Below are 26,649 nucleotides of genomic sequence, written 5' to 3'. Positions count from 1 at the left end.
CGCGCGGACCCCGCCGGCCCCGCCCCTTACGTGCCGGCCCGCCCTTCACGCCGCCGGCTGCCCGCGCCGCCGCAGTTGCCTCGCCGCCGCAGAGCGCGCCCGGGCTGCTGTGCTTGCGGCGCCCGCCTTCTGCCTCCGCCGCCCGGCGCAGCCAGCCACGTGGACCGACTCGGCCGCACCGCTTCACGTGGATTCCGGGGAGCTCGCCGCGCTTCCCGCGTCTCCGTGCTCGCCGCCAGGCTCTAGCTCCCTGCCCATGGCGGCCCTGGTGTTGGAAGATGGGTCGGTCCTGCGGGGCCAGCCCTTTGGGGCCGCTGTGTCGACTGCCGGGGAAGTGGGTAAGCAAGCCCGGGCAGACTTCCACCGACATCATATCCCGTTCTGATGCCCCTTTCTGCCCTGCCAGCCCTGCCCGGACCCCGCCATCTTCCGGCGCGCGCATTCCTCTACACCCCTCCTCCCGGGCCCGTCTCGTCACCCGCACGGGGTACACCCAGAGCACAGGGCGGTGTGGAGAGGAGGATGCCCAGCGCGAGTGCAGCCCCACCTGTGTCTTGCAGTGTTTCAGACTGGCATGGTCGGCTATCCCGAGGCCCTCACCGACCCCTCCTATAAAGCTCAGATCTTGGTGCTGACATACCCCCTGATCGGCAACTATGGCATCCCTCAGGACGAGGTGGATGAGTTCGGCCTCAGCAAGGTCAGCCACACCCAGGGCTTTTCTTGCATTCCTCTGACCCCTTAGCTAAGTACCAGCGTCCACGCCCCGTGCCGCGTCCTGAAGGGATCGGGAATACTCGCTGGAGTGGGGCAAGTCGTGGGCTGGCTGGATTCCCTGGCAGGCTTGGTGGGCTCCTCAGGGCTAGGGGCTGTCTGCTTTGTGAGGGTCATCGAGGCACCAGACGCAGTGGAGGGGATTGGGGACAGGGAAAGTGGTGAGAGGGAGGAGGTGACAGAGGTTTCGGTTTGCTTAGAGTGCAGTAGCCTACAAAAAGGTTTGGGAACTGCATCAGGTGGGGCTATGAGGCCTGACCTGTGGTAGGTAGTCTTTTAGCAGTATAGTCCTGTGTTAGGAGCATAACATTAGGTTCACTTTAACAAGTAGTGGAGACCAAAGAGCCAAGGTCATGCCCTGTCAAGGACAGCAAGTGTGGCTTTCCTGAAAATCCAGGCATGCTGAATGTTATGTTCCACACCACCATAGCAGCAGCTATCCCTCTCCCACCTGGGTTACTACCTCCAAGTAAGACAACTCACTTTCTTTTTACATTGAGTATTCTCTTCCTTCCTCATTATTTGGAAACTAAGTTACCCTGTGAGAAATCTTCATCAGAATTAACAAGACACCACAGCCCCTTTTTCCCAGCACGCATATGGGATGCAGGTGTTGGGCAGCCGCTTCACCTCCTAGAGGCACCCTCGTCATAAATCTTTAAATACCCTGCTTGCTAGTGTCTAATGCAGTGTCTTGCAACTTTGAAGCTGATGCTTGGTTGTCAGCTTCATCAGCTCTAAACACAGACTAGATTGAGCTTATAAAGCAGACTGCTAAGACCAAGATCAGTGTGTCCTCCTCAAACCAGCAACCAGCACCTGCTATTCCAAGGTGCACACGCTGTCAGTGCATCTGCACGCAGGTGCATTGCTGGGTTGGGTGGACTTCTGCCCAACTGTCCTTCGGCTCAGCGTCCACTTGCCCCATAACCCTTCACTGTGGACCCAGGTGTAGAGATGCTGCTCCCTCCCACCGAAGCCTCTCGTTTCTCTGGTTATTAAATCCTGCCTATTGAATCCACTGGCTCACCAAATATCCACAGCAATAGGTATGGGATAGTCAGGAATTTGATCCGGATCTGCCACATGGGTGACAGGAACTCAACTACTTAAGGCTTCCTGCACCTGTTTTAGCAGGCAGTTGGAGCTTGGTGCCGAACCCAGGCACTCTGGAGACTGGCAGTCTACCTGAAAAGCCAAATATCTGTCCCCTTTTTTCTTGATTTCTAAAGAGTGATTTATTAGAAAGTCAGGGTGACAGAGAAACTTGGGGAGAGATCTTTAGCTTGCTGGCTGCAAAAACTAGGCCTGGTCAGGGCCAAGATTCAGTAACTCCATCCGGGTCTCCCACATGGGGTGCAAACACATGAACAGGAAACTGGATAGGAAGTGAAGTGGCTGGGACTTCAGCCCGAAGCTCTGATATGTAATACCAGTGTCACAGTGTCTTAACCTGCCATGCCACTACACCAAACCACTTCTGCCTATCTATCTATATCTATATTTAAGTTCTCTTTGTTTATTTCAAAGTAAGAGTCAGAGACAGAGAAGAGGCTGAGAGAGAGCTCATTCACACCCCAAGTGACTGCCACAGCTAGGGTTGAGTCAGACTGAAGCGAAGAATCCGGTCTCTCACCTTCCACTGCCTTTCCTAGGCCCTCAGGCACATGGACCAGTGCCCCTGTGGAATGTGAGCATTCCAGGCCTTACAGTAACACTGCTCTCCAAACCTACCTATCTTATCACTTTTTTTGGTTATGTTCTGTAATTAATATTTATTTGCAAGTTTCCTTGCTACTCTTCTAGTTCCCTACATTGAAACCTCATGAGCACAGGGACTTTTTTTCTCCCAGCTTCTTCCCCAGCATGTTTTGTTGGCTGCACCTACTGGGCACTTTGTGGATTGGGACCATGTCTTAAGCACCTTTTGGGGTTCACAGTTTTGTGACAAACACAAATATTAAAGAGCAAGAAAGGGGGAAATGAAGTCAGATGGGCTTTTAAGAGGCACCAAGTTCACAGAAGGGGAGATTTGTGGCCTCTATTTGAGACAAAGGAAAAGGAAGGGACCACAAAAATGTCATTATCAACATCCCCCTGGGGATAGCCCTGTTGGTACAGCAACTACCTGTAAAAGCATAAGTGCATCAACTAAAGGAACGGCTATTACTCAGCGTAGCAAGGTGTGGGGTCCATGGCTATACAACAGGAAGAAGGCCGGAAGCAGGTTCAGAGCCTTGGGAGCCTCACTGTCTCCTCCTCGCCTCTCCAGTGGTTTGAGTCCTCCGGGATCCACGTAGCAGGACTGGTGGTGGGAGAGTGCTGCCCCACGCCCAGCCACTGGAGTGCTGCCTGCACCCTGCATGAGTGGCTTCAGCAACACGGCATTCCAGGCTTGCAAGGTACGGTGACACCAGCACAGGCCGAATATGGCCCGCCTGGGTGGGAAGGATCCAGGTGTCCCTCTGTAATCTGTTGGGGAAGGTCATGATGGCAGGTTTGGAAGGCCTGTGTTGGGGGCTGGAACTGAACTATCACTCGGGTAGAAGAATTTCCTCGCTGGTTCACTCCCCAAATGGTACCAGTGGCCGCAGCTGAGCCAATCTGAAGCCAGGAGTTTCCAGGTCTCCCATGTGTGTTTATGGTCCCAAGGACTTGACGTGTCCACAGCTTTCCCAGACGACAAACGGAGCTGGATGGGAAGTAGAGCTTCCCATACGAGATGCTGGCACTACAAAGCAGATAGCCAATTCAGCCAGGTTTTTTTGTTTTTCTTTAATGCTGATTCTAAATAAGGCCCACCTGTGACGTATTTGACATAAACAGGTGGTTTTTTTCCCGTAGAGAATCCCATAGTTGGTGCTGTGCTGTGCTGTTCTGTTTACATCCATACAGGGTCTTTCAGTGTGGGTGTTTTTTTCATTTTGCCCCTTGATACCATCTTCTGTAAATAGATAGATCTGGTGTCGTGGGTAAGTTCCCATGGGGTGTGACTGGCAAACATGCCTCAGTCATGCAATGCCATCAGGACAGCCCAGGTTTATGTGGCTCAGAGTCCCGAGCAAAAGTGCACCTGGTGGGGGTGCGACATAGGCTGAGCTGTTTTAACAGGAGTGGACACTCGGGAGCTGACCAAGAAGTTACGAGAACAAGGGTCTCTGCTGGGGAAGCTGGTGCAGGATGGGACGGAGCCTGCAACCCTGCCGTTTTTGGACCCCAATGCCCGCCCCCTGGTCCCAGAGGTGTCCATCAAGGTACAGAGGTGGAGTGGGAGAGTGTAACCCAGGTGTTACCTCCCACCCACGGCTGGGGTGAACACGGGTGTATCAGGAGGCCTCGAAGCCCAGGGTGGAGGGAGGGTATTTTATGCCTGGGGCTCACAGCTGCCATCTGTCACCTTCCTTTCCCCAGACCCCGCAGGTATTCAATGCTGGAGGAAGCCCTCGGATTCTAGCTTTGGACTGTGGTCTCAAGTATAATCAGATCCGCTGCCTCTGCCGGCGTGGGGCTGAGGTCACCGTGGTGCCCTGGGACACGGCAGTGGACAGACAGGGTGAGTTGCTGGGGCTTGTGAGGACCTCAGGCCAGGAGCCGGGGCAGGGTGGAGGGTGAGGGTATTGAGAATGCTCTCTGACCCTGCTGTGCTGTGAGGAAGGAGAAGACTAGGGCTGCTCCTTGCTTGGTTGGGGCTGCAGGTGTAGCTGTTCTGCATTAAAATCCTGCTTTGGTTGCTTTGGCACACTTCAGAGTACGATGGTCTCTTCCTAAGTAATGGCCCAGGCGACCCTGCCTCCTACCCCAGCGTGGTGTCTACACTGGGCCGTGTGTTATCTGAACCAAACCCACGACCTGTCTTCGGGATCTGCCTGGGACACCAGCTCCTGGCCCTTGCCGTTGGGGCCAAGACTTACAAGATGAGGTAGGACTTAATGAGCAGGGTTAAGGAGGGGAGAAAGGGGCTCATGCTTGTGACATAAGGGGTGAGGGTCTGGAATTAGGAGAGATGGTGCTGCTTAGCATGGGAGCAGGAACAGGGCTGGCGAGAGTAATAAGAGCAAGGCTTGGTGCCTCAATGAAGGGAGACACAGGACTCAGCATTATTTCCACCTCCAGGTATGGAAACCGAGGGCATAACCAGCCCTGCTTGTTGGTGGACTCTGGGCGCTGCTTCCTGACCTCCCAGAACCATGGCTTTGCCGTGGAGACAGACTCGCTGCCAGCAGGCTGGGCACCCCTCTTCACCAACGCCAACGATCGGTCCAACGAAGGCATTGTGCACGAGAGCCTTCCCTTCTTCAGGTGAGCCTGCAGGGCTAGCGTCGCAGGCCCTGGTGGGACCTCAAAGGCAGCACAGCACGGCAATGGACCCACATCCTCTGTCCCCCTGTCCACCTTGGAGCATGGGTTTTACCATACATTCTCTTGACCAGCGTCCAGTTTCACCCAGAGCACAAGGCTGGCCCTTCTGACATGGAACTACTCTTCGATGTCTTCCTGGAAACTGTGAAAGAGTCCGTAGCTGGGAAGCCTGGGGGCCAGACAGGTAAGGCCCTGCATGCTGCATGTAGAATCGAAGTGGGTCATGAGCCTAAGGGCAGAGTTGGCTCCAGGGTAGATGAGGATAACTGGATGTCCCCCGGCCTCCTCCAGGAAGCTCTTGTTTGGGATGCTTGAGGGGTGGGGGTTAAGGCAGCCACCGTGCAGACTCACCTGCTCAGTGAGGAGGGCAGTGTCCTTACACCCACGGCTCTTGCCTCCACAGTCCGTGAGCGGCTGGCTGAGTGTCTCTGTCCCCCTGGGACGCCCATCCCAGGCTCTGGCCTTCCGCCTCCACGTAAGGTGCTAATCCTGGGCTCAGGGGGCCTCTCCATTGGCCAGGCAGGAGAGTTTGACTACTCGGGCTCCCAGGTAAGGTACAGCCATCCCTGCCTCTGGGTGTGTGACCCTTGGGATTGCATGGATCCCAAGGAGAGGGGCTGAGACCCGAACCATTGTTCAGGGAGGCAGCAGGTGGAGCAGGGGTCCTGGGGCTTGTGTGGAGATGTGAAGTGGTGAGGAATGAATGTTACTGGGGACGTAGAGAGGAGAGGAGGAGGAGAAGGGCTGGCCTGGGCACTCAGGGGCCGGTCTCATCCTCTTAGGCGATTAAGGCCCTGAAAGAGGAGAACATCCAGACCTTGCTGATCAACCCCAACATCGCCACGGTGCAGACCTCACAGGGGCTGGCCGACAAGGTCTACTTCCTTCCCATTACACCTCACTATGTCACGCAGGTACAGTGGGGTAGGGCTCCCCACCAAGGGGACACTAAGCTAGCCACGGGAACTCAGTGGCCATGACCGCCTCTCCCGCCCCAGGTGATCCGGAATGAGCGGCCAGATGGCGTGTTATTGACCTTTGGTGGCCAGACAGCTCTGAACTGCGGTGTGGAGCTGACCAAGGCTGGGGTGCTGGCTCGGTATGGAGTCCGGGTCCTGGGCACACCTGTGGAGACCATTGAGCTAACTGAGGACCGCCGGGCCTTTGCAGCCAGAATGGCGGAGATTGGGGAGCATGTGGCCCCCAGTGAGGCGGCAAGCTCCCTGGAACAGGTGCACGAGGTGGCTGGGGAGAGTAGGGTGATGTCTCCTTTGTGGTCTGGGTCCAGGTGGCAGGAGGTAATGTATGTGGGGCTTCTCTCTCCTACTCCCTGCAGGCCCAGGCAGCTGCTGAGCGGCTGGGGTACCCTGTACTGGTTCGGGCAGCCTTTGCCCTGGGCGGCCTGGGCTCTGGCTTTGCTTCCAATAAGGAGGAGCTCTCTGCTCTTGTGGCCCCGGCTTTTGCCCACACTAGCCAAGTGCTAGTGGACAAATCCCTGAAGGGATGGAAGGAGATCGAGTATGAAGTAGTGAGAGACGCCTATGGCAACTGTGTCACGGTGAGTGCCAGGTGTGTGTGCTGCCAGGTGTGTGCTCTGAAAGGTAGAGCCCAGGGCTCATACCCAGGTCACGGAAAGCCCCAGGGATAACCAGACAGCGCCCGGGAATGCAGCCCCCGCCTCACCTCATCAGTGACTTCTCTCCGGGACATCCCCCCCCATACACAGGTATGTAACATGGAGAACTTAGACCCACTGGGCATCCACACTGGTGAGTCCATCGTGGTGGCCCCGAGTCAGACCCTGAATGACAGGGAGTACCAGCTGCTGCGGCAGACGGCAATCAAGGTGACCCAAGCCCTGGGCATCGTTGGGGAATGCAACGTGCAGTATGCCTTGAACCCAGAGTCTGAGCAGGTGAGTCTCCTGGCCCCATGGACCCTGGAGCAGATTCTGGGATCATCTGGGTAGGGTGGGGTGGGGTCTTAGAGAGGGCTTATTTTACTTATCCTCATCTCCCGAGATCTCTCCTAGGCAGGGCCAGGTACCTGGTGATCCTTTTTCTCTGTTCTCTATAGTATTATATCATCGAAGTGAATGCCAGACTGTCTCGCAGCTCTGCCCTGGCCAGTAAGGCCACAGGCTACCCGTTGGCCTACGTCGCAGCCAAGCTGGCCTTAGGCATTGCCCTGCCTGAGCTCAGGTAATAGGGGAAGGGAAGAAACCACTGGTGCTAAGAGAGTGGGTGGAGAGCTGAAGACAAGATTGACAGGATGGGGGAGTGTTGGAAGGGTGCGGGCCTACCTCTCTGGGGCTCACCCTCTCCTCCTGTGGGCTCCCAGGAACTCCGTGACAGGGGGCACGGCAGCCTTTGAGCCCAGCCTGGATTACTGTGTGGTCAAGATTCCCCGCTGGGACCTAAGCAAGTTCCTGCGTGTGAGCACCAAGATTGGGAGCTGCATGAAGAGTGTGGGTGAGAGCTGGGCCCAGACCACCTGCCCCCCCCGCCCCCCCACCCCAGGGACTACATTCTAGGCTGTCACAGGGCCCTGGTATGGCCCTCAGCTCCAAGATCAAGCACCCAGAAAGGAGCTGACAGGAATATTTCAGGTGAAGATGGTGGCCGTCGTCATTGTTAGATGCAGGGCCCCGGGGTCATCTGCAGCTCAATGTGGGGTGCTAGGTCCTCTGACTGTTCTGTCTTGTGTCACACATTGGTACACTCAGGTGCCCTGGGAGGCAGATGACCAGACCATGGGCCAAGGAGGATGGGTGGCACAGCCAAGCACTGAGTATTAGCGTTGGTTCCCAGCATGGGCCCTGGCCAGTCACGGTGCCTGCCACCCTGGACCATTCTGAGCAACTCTTCCCACACTTTGTGGCATTTTGCCCATGACCTCATCACTGAGCTGGTAATGCCAGTGGTATTATGTGTACCCTGTTAGCTTCAGTACTGATGTCGCGGGGAAACCAGGACTCTTTTCCTGGGACCCTTTCTAAATACCAACAGGCACCATTGGCAGTCGTTCATAGCACAGGTCCTCTGACACTTTCCAGTCATCAAGTGAAGTGTTTTTGTGAAGTGTTGCTGGGATCAGGGCAGGACCTCAGGGACCTGAATGAATGAACAGCCACGTAGCAAGCCGCAATGGAGCTGCTCTGTGCTGTCACTTCAGGTGCCTTAGTCCACCCTTAAACACATTTTAATCCAAACCAGCACGTGCACACAGCAGACAGAGCGCACCCAGCCTCATGGGTGAGAACACTTCGTGGTGCCCCAGTTTCCATTGCCAGCCATGGTGGCCTTTAAATAAGCAAGTCTCAGCTCAGAAATGACTTCAGGGTTTTTACAAATCCTACACGGCTGCCAAGTTGGTCCTTCTGGAGACGGATTTGTGTCATGACAACGATAACAAACATGGGAAGGAAGCCATCATGAAGTTAGGGCCAAAGGAAGTGAACCAAACATGGTTCAGCTAGGTATTGAAGAGACATCTGAACGTGGTACATCTGTTCAGGTGTGCTCAGAACGTGAGCCCTAACTTTTTGCAAGTTTCATTATACAGGTAAGATACATAAGTCATTGAGAAATGAGGAAAGATAGTTTAGCCAAAGAAAAACTACAATCTTGCCACAAAAAGATACAAGTAATTTAGATATTTAATTCTAGAAATTTCCTAGACATACATATGTAAATGTATAAGGTTTTTTTCTCTCAAGATTTATTTATGTATTCATGTTTGTTTGAAAGTCAGACTTAGAGAAGGAAGAACACAGAGAAAAAGATCTTGCAAATGTCTGCAGTAGCTGGAGCTGAGCTGATCCAAAAGCCTGGAGCCACAAGCTCCTTCTGGGTCTCCCATGTGGGTGCTGGGGTCCAAAGACTTAGCCATCCCCTGTTGTCTTCCCAGCCTTTAAGTAGGGAACTTGATGGATAGTAGCTGCAACATGAATGGGCACCCATATGGAATGCTGTTGCTTGCAAGACTGGATTAATTTATTTGGAAGGCAGAATTACAGTGAGAGGATGAAAGACAGGGAAAGAGATCTTCCGTCTACTGGCTCACTGCCCAAATGGCTGCAGTAGCTGGGGCTAGGCCATGCTAGAGTTGAGCTGCTTCTGGGTCTCCCAGAAGTGGAGTCACGTGGGCCATTTTCCCAGGACATGAACCAACACCCTTATGGGATGCCCACATTGCAGGAGGCAGCCTTACCCACTCTCCCACAGTGTCAGCCCCAAAGCCACATACTTCTGTAAAGCAAGGTATCTTTTTATCAAGGGACATAAAGTTTCTTTTCACTTGTATTTCTGGAAGTTTGTTCCAAAAAGATGATCCAAAATTGAGAAAACATCAAAGCGTGTCTTTTGCTGGGCATCGCTTCAAAGCTGGCCACGCTCCAGCTAGTCAGCAGTTAAGTTACGGTTCCTCAGACAGGAGTTAGATGGGTGCTTTATGAGTCTCACAGCAACATGAGAAAATGTGCTGAAGAAGGCAAGATGGAACATGAGCGCACACTGTGTTCAAGTGAAAAACACCCATGGGGAAAGCTGAAGTTGTTGTAAATGCAGTTGGCTCTGGATGGATCAGAACTAAGCTCATCTTCCTAGTCTCCAAACTTTCAAAATTAAAGCAGAGGTGGGTGACTTTTTTTTCTCTTAAGATTTATTTCTTTATATTGAAAAGACAGATAAACAGGCAGATCTTCTGTGCGTTGATTCACTCCCCAAGTGGCCACAACAGCTGGAGCTGAGCTGATCCGAAGCCAGGAGCTTCTTCTGGATCTCCCACGCGGGTGCTGGGTCCCAAGGCTTTGGGCCATCCTTGACTGCTTTCCCAGACCACAAGCAGGGAGCCAGACCAAGGGCTTTTGCGGGCCTCACATCTCACATAACTATGAACCCACCCCTGTTCTAAAGGATGAGATAGGTTCCAGGTGATGTCATCTGGACATGCGTAAACCAAGCCCAAGAAACGGACAGCCACATGTGAGGGCTTCAGGCAAGAGCTGCTCAGAGAGGAAGAGACAGATCTTCATTCTCTGGTTCATTCCCCAGATGACCTCAATGACCAGGGCTGAACCAGATGTCAGACACTTCTGGGTTTCCCATGTGGGTGCAGGAGCCCAAGGCCTTGCGCCATCTTACACTGCTTTCCCAGGGCATTAGTAGGGAGCTGGATGAGACGTGAAATAGATCACAAACCGGTACCCATGTGGGATGCTGACTTACCCCAATGCCAGGCCCGCCGTTTTATGCTTATTAATGCCATATTCCCTAAAAGACACAGAACCAGAACGGATCCGTTGGGACTTGTAAGTTTAAGTAGCTTGTAAGTTTAAGAACTCAATAGAGGAACACTGAGAATCTGAGACATACTGGGCATCCTGGGCAGCACGTGCCACCTTCCTTGCCCCCTGCCCTCAGTCCGTCCTCCCTGCCCCTCCAGGTGAAGTCATGGGCATTGGACGTTCGTTTGAGGAGGCCTTCCAGAAAGCCCTGCGCATGGTGGATGAGAACTGCGTGGGCTTTGATCACACCGTAAAGCCGGTCAGCGATATGGTAAGTGGTTCCCATGTTCTGGAAGTATCTGGAAAATGAACCCTGCTTCCCTGCCCCCAGGCCATGAACTGACTGCCAGTAATGATTGGCGAGTCACCATTGGACACTCACTGAGAATTCTGGGGCTGTCTCCCAGCATGAGGGTGTACTGTTGTTTCACTCTAGAGGTTCTGGATGTTGCTGAGCACCAAAGTCGGGGCTGGTTTCATCCGGGCGTCTGCTCAGCCAGCCAGGGAGAGGCAGGGCCAAGCTCACCCAGGTGTCTCTGATTGCTCAGCCTGTGCTAGAGTGCACAGCTTCTCTTTCCTAATGTACAGGATGTCACTCAAGCTTTTCAAAGTTTAGAGGAGCTGATGTGCAACAGGCTGGGAACCTTATTGTTAGGAGACTGACAAGGAGAAAAGAACTCCTATCCCCTGGGCCACTCCCCAGATGCCTGCAGTGGCTGCAGTGGAACTGAGCCAACACCAGAAGCTGGCAACTTGGTTCAGGGCTGCCACACATGGGCGGCAGGAACTTGAGCGCTGGAGCTGTGTGCGCTGCCTCCCAGGGTCTGCTCCAGCAGGAAGTGAGGGTAAGGAGGCCCTGCTGAGAGTTGAAACCAGGCCCTCCAAGAAGGATGCAGGTGCCTTAACCACTAGGCTAGATGTCCCCCCCCCCACCCCCTTGGCACACATTCTTTTCTCCATCTGCCCGGTTGTTTCTGTGTCTTCCCATCTGTCTTCTCCCTGCAGGAGCTGGAGACGCCGACTGACAAGCGGATCTTTGTGGTGGCAGCCGCCCTATGGGCTGGCTACTCAGTAGAGCGCCTCTACCAGCTCACCCGCATCGACCGCTGGTTCCTGCACCGGATGAAGCGCATCATAACGCACGCCCAGCTGCTGGAGCAGCACCGCGGGCAACCTCTGCCTCCAGACCTGCTGCATCAGGCCAAGTGCCTCGGCTTCTCCGACAAGCAGATTGCCCTGGCAGTTCTGAGGTCAGAGCTAGCGCTGAGGGCCTCTGGCTTAGACATGGAGGGCGGAGCGTAGGATATTCCCCCTCCAGCTGTCTAGGGCCTGACCCTGCTTGCTGCTTCTTCAGCACAGAGCTGGCTGTGCGCAAGCTGCGCCAGGAGCTGGGAATCTGCCCAGCAGTGAAGCAGATCGATACAGTTGCAGCTGAGTGGCCAGCACAGACCAACTACCTGTACCTGACCTACTGGGGCAGTAGCCATGACCTCACCTTCCAGACGCCTCATGTTCTGGTCCTCGGCTCCGGCGTCTACCGCATCGGCTCCAGTGTTGAGTTTGACTGGTGTGCCGTAGGCTGTATCCAGCAGCTGCGGAAGGTGGGTGTTGACCCTTCAGACGCATTTCTGTGCTGCTCTGCCTGGCCCTGGCAGAACGCTCAGCCTTGCCACACCTACCTCTACCCTCCGAGGCCACTGCTCATGCCCCATGCCTTCAACTCCTCCTCCATTACCTGCGCTGCCTTCTTTCCCTGTCAGGCGATTTGGAGGAAGCTGAGTGGGCATGCTTAAGGGCGCTGACTTGGTTTTTCCCTGCTGCTCCCCCCAGTGCTGTCATTACCCTTGCTGTTGCAGATGGGGTACAAGACCATCATGGTGAACTACAACCCAGAGACCGTCAGCACCGACTATGACATGTGCGACCGACTCTACTTCGATGAGATCTCCTTCGAGGTGAGAGGGACAAGGGGTGCCCAGGAGCCTGGGTGGCCAGGGCCAAGAGTCATTGGAATATAAAGGCAGTGGCCTGTATGCAAGAAGCCTCCGATCCCCTGACCACTGTTGTTGCCTCCGTGTGTGTGTGTGTGTGTGTGTGTGTGTGTGTGTGTGTCCGCCCACACTCCAGGTGGTGATGGACATCTATGAACTGGAAAACCCCGAAGGTGTGATCCTGTCCATGGGTGGGCAGCTGCCCAACAACATGGCCATGGCTTTGCACCGGCAGCAGTGCCGGGTGCTGGGCACCTCCCCTGAAGCCATCGATTCTGCTGAGAACCGGTTCAAGTTCTCCCGGCTCCTGGATACCATCGGTATCAGCCAGCCCCAGTGGCGGGAACTCAGTGACCTCGAGGTGGGCTAGGGGCTTTGTGGGTGGCCGTCTGGGTGATGCCTAGGAGCCAGCACGACCAGCTGACTGAGTGTCCCACCCCCTTCAGTCTGCTCACCAGTTCTGTCAGTCTGTGGGGTACCCCTGCGTAGTCCGCCCCTCCTATGTCCTGAGTGGTGCTGCCATGAATGTGGCCTACACCGATGGGGACCTGGAGCGCTTCCTGAGCAGTGCGGCAGCTGTCTCCAAGGAGCACCCCGTGGTCATCTCCAAGTTCATTCAGGAGGCTAAGGTGAGTGACCAAAGTAAGCGCCCAGCCCCAGGCTTAAAGGCACCGTAGGTTGTGTTGGGGCTATAATGGGAACATGGCCTTGTCCTACGTGACACTGTTGTTCCATCCCTACCCGCTACTAGGAGATCGACGTGGATGCTGTGGCCTGTGACGGGTTGGTGGTTGCCATTGCCATTTCTGAGCACGTGGAGAATGCAGGTGTGCACTCCGGCGATGCCACACTGGTGACACCCCCACAGGACATCACACCCAAAACTCTTGAGCGGATCCAGGCCATTGTACATGCTGTGGGGCAGGAGCTGCAGGTCACAGGCCCCTTCAACCTGCAGCTCATTGCCAAGGTAATCAGACCACAGAGAGGGGCAGGAAGGCCACAGCACCACTTGGCCCTGCACTGTCTCCTAATGACCCCTGCTATCCCCTGAACTGGGAAGGAAGAGCAGCAGGGAGGGTCAGCAACTTCAGTGAGAGTGGCAGACAGTCACAGGTTGATGAGAGTGTGGCAGCAGCAGTGAGGCCAAGGCCTGTCCCACTCTCCTCCCACAGGACGACCAACTGAAGGTCATTGAGTGCAACGTGCGCGTCTCCCGCTCCTTCCCCTTCGTCTCTAAGACACTGGGTGTGGATCTGGTGGCCTTGGCCACGCGGGTCATCATGGGAGAAAAGGTGGAGCCTGTGGGGCTCATGGCTGGCTCCGGAGTCGTGGGGGTAAAGGTAAGAAGGGCCAGGCCCCTTGGGGGCAGCAGATGGATCATAGGAGAGGACAAGTCGGGATCTGGACGTCTTTGTCCCAAGGTGCTTTTCTTTCCAGTTGTGGGAGCCCAGAGAGTCATAGAATAGCCGGTGATACCCGTATGAACTGTCCTGAGGTGGGTCCTGGACTGTCGTCCCTCACACTTGGCTCTCTTTTCTCCTGTCTCTTCCTCCCCCCCCTCAGGTACCTCAGTTCTCCTTCTCTCGTTTGGCGGGTGCAGACGTAGTATTGGGTGTAGAAATGACCAGTACCGGGGAGGTCGCCTGCTTCGGTGAGAGCCGTTGTGAAGCCTACCTCAAGGCCATGCTAAGCACTGGCTTCAAGATCCCCAAGAAGAACATCTTGCTCACCATCGGGAGCTACAAGGTACCCAAACCCCAGGAAAGCTGCCTGGAGGCAGGGGCCCCGTGGTACTGATCTGGAAATGGGAGACGGGAGACACCCGTCCACCTCGTTGTCCTCATGCTTGGTTTCAGAACAAAAGCGAGCTGCTGCCAACTGTGCGGCTGCTGGAAAGTCTGGGCTACAGCCTCTATGCCAGCCTGGGCACTGCTGACTTCTACACAGAGCACGGTGTCAAGGTACAGCCCTGGGCCCCATGTTTCTGTACCTGTCCTGATTGTGTGTGTGTGTGTGTGTGTGGCATACGCTATGTATTTAGTGTACATTCCAAATGAGCAAGTAGGAAAGAAAAGGAAAACAAGGTGGGCATGTAGTCCCTTGGGGTCCCTGTATCCCCATATCCCCGTGTCTTGAGTTCAAATCCCAGCTCCATTTCCGCCTCCAACTTTGCACTCCTGTGCACCCGGGGAGGCAGCAGTGATGACAGTCAAGTCCTTGAACCCCTCCCACCTGTGTTAGAGACCCAGCTGGGCGTTCCAGGCTCTTAGCTTTGACCTGACCCAGCCTAGTTGGTCATGGAGCATTCAGGAAGTGAACCAGTGGGTGAAAGGTCTCTCTCTGTTTCTCTGCCTTTCAAATCGACTGGAGCCCTCGTGACGGCTTCACCAGTTAGCATCCTGTTATTTTTCTTCTGGCATTTTCTGTCTGGACTTGGTGTGAGCTCATGGTATTCACTGACCTGGCAGTGACCTGTCTCATTTCAGAGTCTTGGTTCTTTTCTGCTGAGAGGCAATATTCTGCCAACAAGTGGAGGCGGCCCCTGGTCCCTTCCTCCCAGGTCCTGAGTGTGCACTCATCCTGGGTTCCCAGGCCTGCTTCCCTCCCTTCACACTGGTCCTCCTGATCCCCGGCAGGTAACAGCTGTGGACTGGCACTTCGAGGAGGCTGTGGACGGGGAGTGCCCCCCACAGCGAAGCATCCTGGAGCAGCTGGCTGAGAACCACTTTGAGCTGGTAATCAACCTGTCCATGCGCGGGGCTGGTGGCCGGCGCCTCTCTTCCTTCGTCACCAAGGGTTACCGCACCCGGCGCCTGGCTGCCGACTTCTCCGTGCCCCTCATCATCGACATCAAATGCACCAAGCTCTTCGTAGAGGTACCTGGTAGCCAGGGGCCGGTGGGTGGGGAGATGTCAGGGTGAGACGGCCTTGCTTAGCTGTCAAGTCTGGTGGGTATAGAGAGGTGGGGAAGCCAAGCACTACCCAAGGCTTGCTGCCAGGATCACTCTTTCCCTTCATATATGCCCTCCCCTTGTAGGCTCTGGGCCAGATCGGGCCTGCCCCTCCTCTGAAGGTGCATGTGGACTGTATGACCTCCCAGAAACTTGTGCGCCTACCCGGTAAGGGCAGCTTTTGGGAGGACTGGGAAAGACCTAACTTCTGGACCACTAGTGGCCATCAGCACAGCCACCCGCACTGGGAGCCCAGCACTTGCTGGCTCCCAGCTCTTGTGCCCCTGGGTTCACAGGGCCCTCCACTGGAAAAACTTGCCCCTCTTTGCTAGCCTTGGTCACCAGTAACCCCTCTCCCCGATTTCTGATATGCCTCTAACCTTGCCACTGCCACATTTGTTTCTCCCAGGGCTGATCGACGTCCATGTGCACCTGCGTGAGCCAGGGGGGACGCACAAGGAGGACTTTGCCTCTGGCACAGCAGCTGCCCTGGCCGGGGGCATCACCATGGTGTGCGCCATGCCAAATACCCGTCCCCCCATCACTGATGCCCCTGCCTTGGCGCTGGCCCAGAAGGTGTACCATCAGGGAACCCCACTGCCCCTACAGCCTTTCCCGAGCCTCTCCCTCTGCCCCTTGCCCTAGGCCTGGCTGCCAGTGACCTCCATGTGTCTTTCTGTTATGCATGCCCTCTGCAGCTGGCCGAGGCTGGCGCCCGCTGTGACTACACACTTTTCCTTGGAGCCTCGTCTGAAAACGCAGGGACTCTGGGTGCCGTGGCCGGGTCGGCCGCAGGGCTGAAGCTCTACCTTAACGAGACTTTCTCTGAGCTGCGGCTGGACAGTGTGGCACAGTGGATGGAGGTGGGCAGTGCCTCCCGGGGACACCAGCAGGCAGCGGCCCTGGGGCTCCGTGAGGAGTACGGAGAGGCGGGGGCTCCCTCACCACTTCTCTCTCCACCGTTCCATTGTCCTCCCCTAGCACTTTGAGACATGGCCTGCCCACCTCCCCATTGTGGCCCATGCTGAGCGGCAGAGTGTCGCTGCTGTCCTCATGGTGGCTCAGCTGACCCAGCGCCCTGTACACATCTGTCACGTGGCGCGCAAGGAGGAGGTGAGTGTGCACCAGAGCTCCTGTTACCTGCGTCCCTTTCCCAGTGACATCACAGGCCTTGAGCTGGCCTGGCCCTTGGTTCTCCTGGCAGGGGTCCTGGCTGTGGGCACTGGGTGTGATAGCTGGGAAAGGGGGACAGCTCCACTGGATCCTGGTGCTCTCTCCCTCCCACCCAGATCCTGCTCATCAAAGCTGCAAAGGCACGAGGGCTGCCAGTGACCTGTGAGGTGGCACCTCACCACTTATTCTTGAGCCACGATGACCTGGAACGCCTGGGGCCTGGGAAGGGCGAGGTCCGGCCTGAGCTTGGCTCCCGCCAAGATGTGGAGGCGCTCTGGGAGAACATGGCCGTCATTGACTGCTTTGCCTCTGACCACGGTGAGGGGGCCCAGTGTGCACCTGCTCTGCCCTAGCTCAAGCCATGAGAGCATAACACTGGGTCCTGGGGGGCATGGTGCTGACCCCCGAGTCTCTGAGCCAGTACCTGCTCCATGATGGGAGCTTGATGCCGGAATGGCTGGGCAGAGGAACACGTGTGAGTGGGAGACTACATAGGCAAGAGGTGTACACCCCTGAGCAGGGTCAGCAGTCCACCCACTTCCCTGGAATGTGAGCACAGGGCCTGCTGGTAAGACCAGGAGGTGGCCAGAAGCTCAGCCCTGAGGCAGGTGTGACTTCCTGGTGTGCAGGTGGCTGGCCCCATGGGTAACGGCTCTCTTCCCCTTCAGCCCCCCACACCCTGGAGGAGAAGAAAGGGCCCAGCCCTCCACCTGGCTTCCCAGGGCTAGAGACCATGCTGCCGCTGCTGCTGACAGCCGTAAGCGAGGGCCGGCTCAGCCTGGATGACCTGCTGCAGCGGCTGCACCACAACCCTCGGAGGATCTTTCACCTGCCTCCCCAGGAGGACACCTACGTGGAGGTATGAGGCGAGGGCCCAGAACTGGCAGGGCAGGGGGTGCACAGGGCTCCCTGCCTCTGGTATCTGTGCCCCACCATAACCCATGACCCTCTGGGCAGGTGGATCTGGAGCATGAATGGACAGTGCCCAGCCACATGCCCTTCTCCAAAGCCCGCTGGACTCCCTTTGAAGGGCAGAAGGTGAAAGGCACCGTGCGCCGGGTGGTCCTGCGAGGGGAAGTGGCCTACATTGATGGGCAGGTACGCACATGACACTCAACACCCCCAGTCCTTGCCACTGTCATGTCTCCCCCTTCTCAGCACCCCTGTGGGGCCCTGCTCCCCACTCACCCACCCCTGCTTCCTGCCTACAGGTGCTGGTGCCTCCTGGCTATGGGCAGGATGTCCGCAAGTGGCCACAAGGGGTTGTCCCCCAGCTCCAGCCTTCAGCCCCAGCTTCCAATGAGATAACCACGGTACTGACTATGGGACCTGCTACCACAGGCCTAGGGTGGCGGAGGGGGACCCGGGGACACAGACTGACAGCTTGAATGTTTTCATTAGTGGTCCTGTCTGAGGAGTACTCGTCCTCTGCCTCTGTCTGCCATGGCAGGTGGAAGCAGTGGCGATAGGGGGTGGCAACCTCAGAGGCGCAGGTTCCTTTCCGCTTCCCTGCACATCCCAGCAGTGAGCCTGAGGCACTGTCACTGGCTGAGCAGCTTTGCCGCCTGATAACAATATTGCAGATAATTGGAACTGCAGGACATGATGGGGGGAAGGCACAGGAAGCTGTGGGGCCTTTCTGAAGGAATGGGAGGGATCAGCCAAGCTAATCTTCCCTCCCTTCCCCCCAACTCACCCCAGACACCGGAGCGGCCCCGGCGGGGCGTCCCAGGCCTTCCTGACAGCCGTTTCCACCTGCCTCCCCGGATCCACAGAGCCTCTGATCCGGGTCTGCCAGGTAAGGGAGCGGTCTCCATGACTTGGATAGTGGGGCTGGTCTTCTCCCAGCTAGTGTGGTGCCCAGGGTGGGCCAGCGTCTGGGCTTACCAAGGCAAATGCCACCTCTTTGCCCGTGACCCTAGTCTTACTGCCATCCCTTCACCCTGGACCCATCCCCTGCTCTCCCACTCCCTCCCCTCGCCGAGACCAGCTGGAGACCAGCTGCTCCCAGCTTACGGGCAGAGCTGCTACAGCTTCTCACTGGCCCTTTCTTGTTGTGAGCAGTCTCGTTCCTCCGCCCGGGACCCCGGATCCCGCGGGGCAGCCGAACGTGGGGTAAACCCCGGTGGTTGGTGTGAGCCTGGCTGTTTTTGTGCCTCCAGTCCTGTTGCCGCCTGGGAAGGCCCTGGGAGGGCACCGTGTTCCCACACAGCACAGGGCGGGGGGTGTTCCCAGTCTGTCCTTGGAGCCTCTGCCCTCCCTCCTGGCCTGCCCTAACCTGCTATAGCTCCTGAGGCGTGAAGTGAATTAACATGTTCACTGCCGTCCTGTGCTGGGATGTTAGGGGCTCTTTCTGAACTGCTGCCACAAACCCACCCCGTCCCTGTTGACCCCTTCACAGCTGAGGAACCCAAGGAGAAGTCCTCTCGGAAAGCGACTGAGCCCGGTGAGAGATGCCCCCTGCCCGGTACGCACTCAGCTTGGGAACAGCTGCTGTGTGCCCTGGAGTTGGGAAGCCCTCTGTCCGGCCTCATCTTCTGCCCCGTTCCTCACTACAGAGCTGATGGGAACCCCCGATGGCAGCTGCTACCCTCCACCACCAGTGCCTAGACAGGCATCACCCCAGAACCTGGGGACCCCTGGCCTGCTGCATCCACAGACCTCACCCCTGCTGCACTCGCTGGTGGGCCAGCATATCCTGTCCGTCAAGCAGTTCACCAAGGATCAGGTGCTGGCCAAGGGACTGTGGTGGTGCCTGGAGTTTTGAGGGACTGGTGGAGTCTGGACCAGGGTTCTGGGGGCTGCGCTCTGCCTCCTCCGCACTGACTTGGGGGTGTGAATCTTTCCTAGATGTCTCACCTGTTCAATGTTGCGCACACCCTGAGGATGATGGTGCAGAAGGAGCGGAGCCTGGACATCCTCAAGGTCAGAGTCAGGGCCGTGACTTTGCCATTCCCTGCCACGTGGGCAGAGTGGGCCTTCTGCCCTGGCCATCAGGTCCCCCTGGGAATCAGTTCTACACTGTCAGCAGCTTGGCCCTCTCTGCTCTAGAAGGTTCTGTTGCACATGGGAGATCCTGAGTAGCTGCACCATGTAACTGCAGGAGAGGAAACAGTGTCCCCTCTCCCAGCTTTTTGTACAATTGAGATGGCTTTGGAGAGGCAGGGTCACATCAGATCCCAGGGAGGCCTGAGTGGGGCAGGGTGGTGTGTGCTGGGGAGGCAGTGCCGGCCGTGGCCTCCCAAGGCACACACACACCCACATGACTCATGCTTGGCATCTCCCCAGGGGAAGGTCATGGCTTCCATGTTCTATGAGGTGAGCACGCGGACCAGCAGCTCCTTTGCAGCAGCCATGGCCCGGCTAGGGGGCTCAGTGCTCAGCTTCTCTGAGGCCACGTCCTCCGTACAGAAGGGGGAGTCGCTGGCAGACTCAGTGCAGACCATGAGCTGCTACGCTGACGTTGTGGTGCTTCGGCACCCCCAGCCTGGCGCCGTGGAGGTGAGGCCAACCTGGGTTCCAGGATAGGGTTCAGGGGGTGGTCCTTCCCACATGGGCCCATCATAGCTGGGCAGAGAGGCTTCAGGGCCACAGACGGGAGCATCTTCCATCTCCTGTGCCCACAGCTGGCGGCCAAGCACTGCCGGAGGCCAGTAATCAACGCAGGGGATGGGGTTGGTGAGCACCCCACACAGGCCCTACTGGACATCTTCACCATTCGGGAGGAGCTGGGCACCGTCAACGGCATGACGGTGAGAGCAGGGCAGGTTCCTGCAGTTGTGGGTCTGCTGCTGGGGGAGGGCAGTGAAGGTGGGAGACAGGGCCCTTTCCCTGCCCACCCCACCACCCGCCAGGCCTAGTGCCCTGAGGTGGGTGAAGACTGCTCAGTCCTGGGCTCCTCTGCAGATCACCATGGTGGGGGACCTGAAGCACGGACGCACGGTGCACTCGCTCGCTTGCCTGCTCACCCAGTACCGCGTCAGCCTGCGCTACGTGGCGCCTCCTAGCCTACGCATGCCACCCAACGTGTGGGACTTCGTGGCCTCCCGTGGCACCAAGCAGGTAAGACCCTAACAGTGCAGGCCAGAGGCCAGGAGGACAGGGTTGGGGGGCAATGAGAGCACATCCCCACACTCCTCATGGCTCTGCCTACCTCCAGGAGGAGTTTGAGAGCATCGAGGAGGCACTGCCTGACACTGATGTGCTCTACATGACCCGGATCCAGAAGGAGCGGTTCGGTTCCACCCAAGAGTATGAATCTGTGAGTACCAGGGCAGCCAGACCCAGAGGGTCAGGAGGCAGGACACTGCTGGGTGGACCCTTCGGCTGCCAGGGTACTAACAGGGTTCCCACTGTGCCCTGTAGTGCTTTGGTCAGTTCATCATCACTCCCCACATCATGACCCGAGCCAAGAAGAAGATGGTGGTGATGCACCCCATGCCCCGAGTCAACGAGATCAGGTGACTGGTGGCATCCAGCCCAGAGCACTGGGCCTGGCTAGAGGAGGGGCCTGAGCCCAGCCTGGCAGCTTCTGAACCTGACAGTAATTCCCTCCCATCCTTCTCTTGCAGCGTGGAGGTGGACTCAGATCCCCGGGCTGCCTACTTCCGCCAGGCTGAGAACGGCATGTACATCCGCATGGCTCTGTTGGCCACCGTGCTGGGCCGTTTCTAGGGCCTGGCAAGGAATCCCAGTGCCCCCCACGGGGGCAGCGCACTTAAGAGATGATCTGGGGCGTTGGGATAGCTCATACGCAGAACATGCTGCGGGCTCCAGACCGCCCCTCCCTCCAATGGGGTACACCTCGGATGCTGGGGACCCCACCTGCCCCACCTTCTTGGCCTGTACCTGTGCTATGCACTTCCTTTTTCTACTGATTTAGTAATAAACAGCTGAGCTGCCTTTGGGTCCTGCTTCTTGCCATGTGCAGTACAACAGCGTTCACTCTGGCAGGAACCAAGGCCAGATTCCCAAGTTGAAAACAGGCACAGTGTCCCGGGGCCAGAACTGAGCAGCCAGGCCCGTCACATCTCCCAGGACTCAGCAGGAATGCCGTAGTGCTATGTGACACATAGGTCACAGCCCTCCTGGGGACTGGCTGGCATCCAGCCCTCCTCCCTCCCTCAATTAAGCTGCACTCAGAGTCCTGACTGGTGGTGTTGCCCCCTTCAAGAGCCATGTGGGTCACAGTGAAAGGAAGGCTGAGCACCCAGGTCCAGCATGCAGGTTCTTTAGCCCCAGGCCCCCACCCTAACCTCTTCCTCTGCTATCCATTGTATCCTCACAACCTCACCCTGTGGGCACAGTGCGGTGAAGTGCCAACTGGGACACCTGTGTCCCTTAACATAGTTCCAAGGATTACGTCCTGCCTCTGCATCCAGTCCAGCTTGCTGCTAAAGTGCCTGGAAAGGCAGCACATGATGACCCATGTCTGGGTTCTTGCCACCCATGTGACAGACCCAGATGGAGTTCTGGCTTCCACCTGGCCCAGCTCTAGCTATTGTGGACACATCAGGGTGTGAATCTGCAGATAGAAGATTTCTCTGTTCGTTTGCCTTTTAGATAAAGCAGCTCTTTACTCCATGGTCTTCAGCAGCTCTGGAACAACTTCGTGACTTCCTCCAACCAACTTGAACTTGGTGCCTACTGGGTGCAAAGCACTAGGTGCGAAAGGAGTCTTAAGAACAACAAGAATATTCTTTATAGGTCAAAAGCTTCTGGTGACATCTGTGGCTTCAGTTGCTCCCTGGTGGTCCACGGTGGTCCACAGTGGTTCGCACTGCTCCAGCCCTGCTGAGCTGGAAGCACTTCTCCCAAGGAGCTGTAGCCATGGTAGGAGAAGGACTGCTCCTTGTGAAAGTCTGGACTAATGAACTCTGCACATGTGTTCTCACCTCAGGTCAGCCTGATGGCTGTCCGATGAATGAGCTCCTCTCAGAAGTCCAGGCGGTTCCTTAGACACGCCCATGCCCCTGCTTGGCGTCAAACTCATGTTTCCTAAAAATGCACAAGGAATGGTTATTTCTGGCTCTAAGGGCACCCAAAACCAATGGGAAAGTGTTGCCAAGAGAGAGGTCTTCTATCTACTGGCTCACTCCCCAGTGGGTGCAATGGCTAGGGCTGGGCCAGACCAAAGCCAGGAGCCTGGAGCTTCCTCCCTGTCCTCTGTATGGGTTTAGGGGCCCAAGGCCTTGGGCCATCCTCAGCTGCCTTCCCAAGTTTATTAGCAGGGAGCTGGGTTGGAAGTGGAACGGCTGGGACACGAACCATGAACCAGCAGCATCCATTAAGGATGCAGGCATCACAGGTGGCAGCAGCATCACTCAAACCACAACGCAGGACCCTCCCGCTCTTACTCAGGTTGGGTGTCAGACCCCAGGGTCTGGACAGAGTCTAAAGAAATATTCGCTTATCATTACAAGCACTGCATGGAGAGGGTGGGGCTCCTCCAGGAAAGTGATCCTCTTGTGGGCTGTTAGCCCTGAGCCTGGCTCGTCTCATCTCCCAGACTGGAGGGCTTCCTTGGGCTGGAAACTAGATTGGCATTTACGGAGCACTTCTCTCCAGAGCTGTGGATTCCCTGCCTGCACTCCGGGAACGTGTCGGGGATTATTTTCCCAAGTGCGTACTTGGGTGTCTGTCACACACAGATGCCCGCAGGACTCAGCCTCGTCCCGCAGTGCCGCACGCGGTGGCGGCTGCCAGCAGCCAAGCGTTCTCGCCTGTAAAGTGGTGGGAGGTGTTCCTGCCCTGATCCTTTCTCTGGCGCGCCTCATCACAACATAGCGCCAAGTTGAATCAACTTTCCCCTACAACCAGAAATTAGATTATTACGTGGGGGAATGAAATGAAGCGGGGCAGCCATTTGGTTCAGCGATTAAGTCACTGCTCAGGACGCCCACATCCCATAGCAGAGCGTTTGGGGTCCAATCTTGGCTCTGCTACCAATTCCAGCTTCCTGCTGATGGATGGCCTGGGAGGCAGCAGGTGATGGCTCAAGTGACTTGGGCTCCTGTCATGCACATGGGAAACCCAGATTAAATTCAGCTTGGCTCTGCCCTGGCTGTTGTTTGTGGGAACATCAGTGCAAGATGTCCCTGTGTACATGAAGGAGACATGGAAGAAGCTCCCAGTTGCTGGCTTCAGCCTGGCTACGACCAGTCATGGAATTTCTGGAATGAACAGTGGATGCAAGGCAAGGCACTCACTCCCTGCTATCTAAGAAGCAACCCCCACCTTTTTTTGAAGAAGAATTATTTTTAATTTATTTTTATTGTAAAGTCAGACATACAGAGAGGGGGAGAAACAGAGAAGGTCTTCCATCCGTTGATTCACTCTCCAAGTGACTGCAACGTCCAGAGCTGTGATTATCTGAAGCCAGGAGCTTCTTCCAGGTCTCCCACGTAGGTGCAGGGTCCCAAGACCTTGGGCTGTCCTCAATTGCTCTCCCAGACCACAAGCAGGGAGCTGGATGGGAAATGAAGCTGCTAGGGTTAGAACTGATACCCGCATGGGATCCAGGCACATTCAATGTGAGGACTTTAGTCGCTAGACTATCACGCTGGACCCTGAAAATCCCTTTTAGTAAGACAAAATACCAGTATCTGAGCCTGTTCCACAAGCACTGAGACAACTTCCTGTGTTCTGTGTGATGGTTGTTAAGTATAAAAAGTGAGTTTTCTGGGCCCGGCATGGTGGCCTAGTGGCTAAAGTCCTCGCCTTGAAAGCCCTGGGATCCCATATGGGCGCCGGTTCTTATCCCGGCAGCTCCACTTCCCATCCAGCTCCCTGCTTGTGGCCTGGGAAAGCAGTTGAGGACGGCCCAATGCATTGGGACCCTGCACCCATGTGGGAGACCTGGAAGAGGTTCCAAGTTCCCGGCTTCGGATCAGCGCGCATCGGCCTGTCGCGGCTCACTTGGGGAGTGAATCATCGGACGGAAGATCTTCCTCTCTGTCTCTCCTCCTCTGTGTATATCTGGCTGTAATAAAATGAATAAATCTTAAAAAAAAAAAAAAAGTGAGTTTTCTGAGGCCAGCATGATGGCTCAATGACTGACTAATCCTCCCCTTACAAGCACCCGAATTCCATATGTGCACCAGTTCCTGTCCCAGCTGCTCCACTTCCCATCCAGCTCCCTGCTTGAGTTTTCTGATCTCCTTTTCTCCTAACAGTGGCAAGAGATTTGATCTTTTTTTTAAAAGGATTTATTTATTTTTATTGGAAAGACAAATTTACAGAGAGGACAGAGAGAAAGATCTTCTATTCACTGGTTTACTCCCCAAGTCTGCAATGACCGGGACTGAGCCAATCTGAAGCTAGGGTCCAGGAGTTTCTTCTGTATCTCCCACATAGGTACAGGGTCCCAAGGACTTGGGCCGTCCTCCACTGTTTTCCCAGGCCACAAGCAGGGAGCTGGATGGGAAGTGGAGCAACCAGGACATGCACTGGTACCCACCCATATGGGATCCCAGCTCTTGAAAGCGGAGCATTAGGGTCCAGCATGGTGACCTAACAGCCAAAGTCCTCACCTTGAACGCGCCAGGATCCCATATGGGTGCTGGCTTTAATCCCGGCAGCTCCATTTCCCATCCAACTCCCTGCTTGTGGCCTGGGAAAGCAGTTGAGGACGGCCCAAAGCCTTGGAACCTGCACCCACATGGAGACTTGGAAGAAGTTCCTGGCTCCTGGCTTCGGATTGGCATAGCTCCAGCCTTTGCAGTCACTTGGGGAGCGAATCAACGGATGGAAGATCTTCCTCTCTGTCTCTCCTCCTCTCTGTATATCTGATTTTGCAACAAAAATAAGCAAATCTTTTTTAAAAAGAAAGAAAGTGGAGGATTAGCCAGTTGAGTCATTGCATTGGCCTCCATCCCTTGATCTATTTCTTTAAGGGAAAAAAAAAAGCAGCAGCTCGAGTATGTGCCAAGCACTGTTCCCAGCACTTGGCAAATAGTAGCATTCTTTCTCACATTATTTTTAGATGAACCTTTTTTTTTTTTTAAGATTTAGTTTTATTTGAAAGGGAGAGTCACACAGAGAGGAGAGACAGAGAGCTGCTCCATCTGCTGGTTCACTTCCAAAATGGCCTCAATGGCTGGAGCTGAGCTGATCCAGAGCTGGGAGCTTCTTTCAGATCTCCCATGTGGGTACAGGAACCTGAGTCATCCTCTGTTGCTTTTCCTGGCCACAGGTAGGAAGCTGGATTGAAAGTGCAGGTGCCAGGACACAAACCAGCACCCATGTGGGATACCGACGCTGCAGGCAGAGGCTTAGCCTACTATGTCATGGTGCTGGCCTGAATCTTTATTTCAATTCTACTTCCCCTTCCCCCCCACCCCACACTTTATGTGGAAGAGGTCACATGGCACTGCTTAGCGTCACTGCAGAACTATTTACCCCCAACCCTTCACCGTCTTCCCCTTTCCCTCAAAATACACAGTCCCCTTAGAATCTGGGCATCTGAGCTCTGCTCCTGCCTGTGATCATTAACTGGCTACAACCAGCTCTCTGAACCACTCACTGCTAACAAGTGTACCCATGAACAAGAAATCAAAGCTTGTTTGTTTCTGTTCATTCCATGAGAGAATGGAAGAGAGAGCAGGGTGATGCACATTAGGGAGGGTGGGGTTGGAGGTTCCCAGTGTTAAAGTGACAGGTGCCTGTAATTCTGTGACAATGTCCTAGACAGTGGGAGGACATAAGCTTGAGTGGTGTGGGTGAGCCAGGGCTCGGGGATGAGCATCGGTTGGGAGGCCTGGGAGATGGGGAGGAGTGTTCCAGCACCTGGGAAGCCAGCTGGGGCTGCAGCAGTAGGTGCGGCTGCGGCTGAGGAGGATCTGCATTGACAGAGAGGAATGGATGTGACCCGATACCAAGGATGAGTCAGGGTATGAGGAGAATGGAGGCTGAGGAAGGTAGACCAGAGGCTGGGGGATGATGGATTTGGTTTGCTGTGATTCTTAGCAGGTGCTGTGAGCCACCATTACGAAGGTGTCATGGGAGTAGGGTATTGCAAGGTAGCTCCTGTTGTAGCAGTTTTCCAAGGTGGCATCCTCCCCCAGAAGCCTCGCCGACCACACTACCAAATGCATCAGCCTCTCAGAGGCTG

The 26,649-nt window shown here is 55.8% G+C and overlaps 1 protein-coding gene across 2 annotated transcripts; it reads left to right on the top strand.

Annotated features, from left to right (window-relative positions):
• The first annotated feature begins 58 nt into the window (after positions 1-58).
• On the top strand, positions 59-21,440 carry CAD (carbamoyl-phosphate synthetase 2, aspartate transcarbamylase, and dihydroorotase). 2 transcript variants are annotated; one of them, XM_058668150.1, is made up of 45 exons: positions 59-338; positions 561-700; positions 3,047-3,176; positions 3,886-4,028; positions 4,186-4,327; positions 4,522-4,693; positions 4,888-5,073; positions 5,205-5,317; positions 5,537-5,682; positions 5,916-6,047; positions 6,132-6,365; positions 6,470-6,691; positions 6,860-7,048; positions 7,210-7,334; positions 7,474-7,604; positions 10,579-10,691; positions 11,426-11,670; positions 11,775-12,021; positions 12,277-12,375; positions 12,548-12,772; positions 12,858-13,040; positions 13,163-13,381; positions 13,587-13,754; positions 13,978-14,160; positions 14,271-14,375; positions 15,051-15,290; positions 15,452-15,533; positions 15,775-15,941; positions 16,064-16,228; positions 16,347-16,478; positions 16,655-16,856; positions 17,207-17,397; positions 17,496-17,636; positions 17,750-17,851; positions 18,240-18,336; positions 18,603-18,653; positions 18,940-18,984; positions 19,097-19,266; positions 19,389-19,463; positions 19,827-20,039; positions 20,165-20,290; positions 20,445-20,600; positions 20,698-20,799; positions 20,904-20,998; positions 21,110-21,440. In XM_058668150.1, the coding sequence occupies exons 1-45, from the start codon at positions 257-259 to the stop codon at positions 21,210-21,212; spliced, it is 6,729 nt and encodes a 2,242-aa protein (XP_058524133.1). In that variant the 5' UTR covers positions 59-256; the 3' UTR covers positions 21,213-21,440. The 2 variants fall into 2 exon arrangements, with proteins under 2 accessions (XP_058524133.1, XP_004582728.1); XM_004582671.3 differs by lacking the exon at positions 18,603-18,653 and having other exon boundaries at positions 61-338.
• Positions 21,441-26,649: the final 5,209 nt, after the last annotated feature.

This window comes from Ochotona princeps, chromosome 8 (genome assembly GCF_030435755.1).
Source record: "Ochotona princeps isolate mOchPri1 chromosome 8, mOchPri1.hap1, whole genome shotgun sequence".
Classification (NCBI taxonomy): domain Eukaryota; kingdom Metazoa; phylum Chordata; class Mammalia; order Lagomorpha; family Ochotonidae; genus Ochotona; species Ochotona princeps.
The sequence above is the reverse complement of the archived record's forward strand: the minus strand, read 5'-3'. Positions and strand labels throughout refer to the sequence as shown.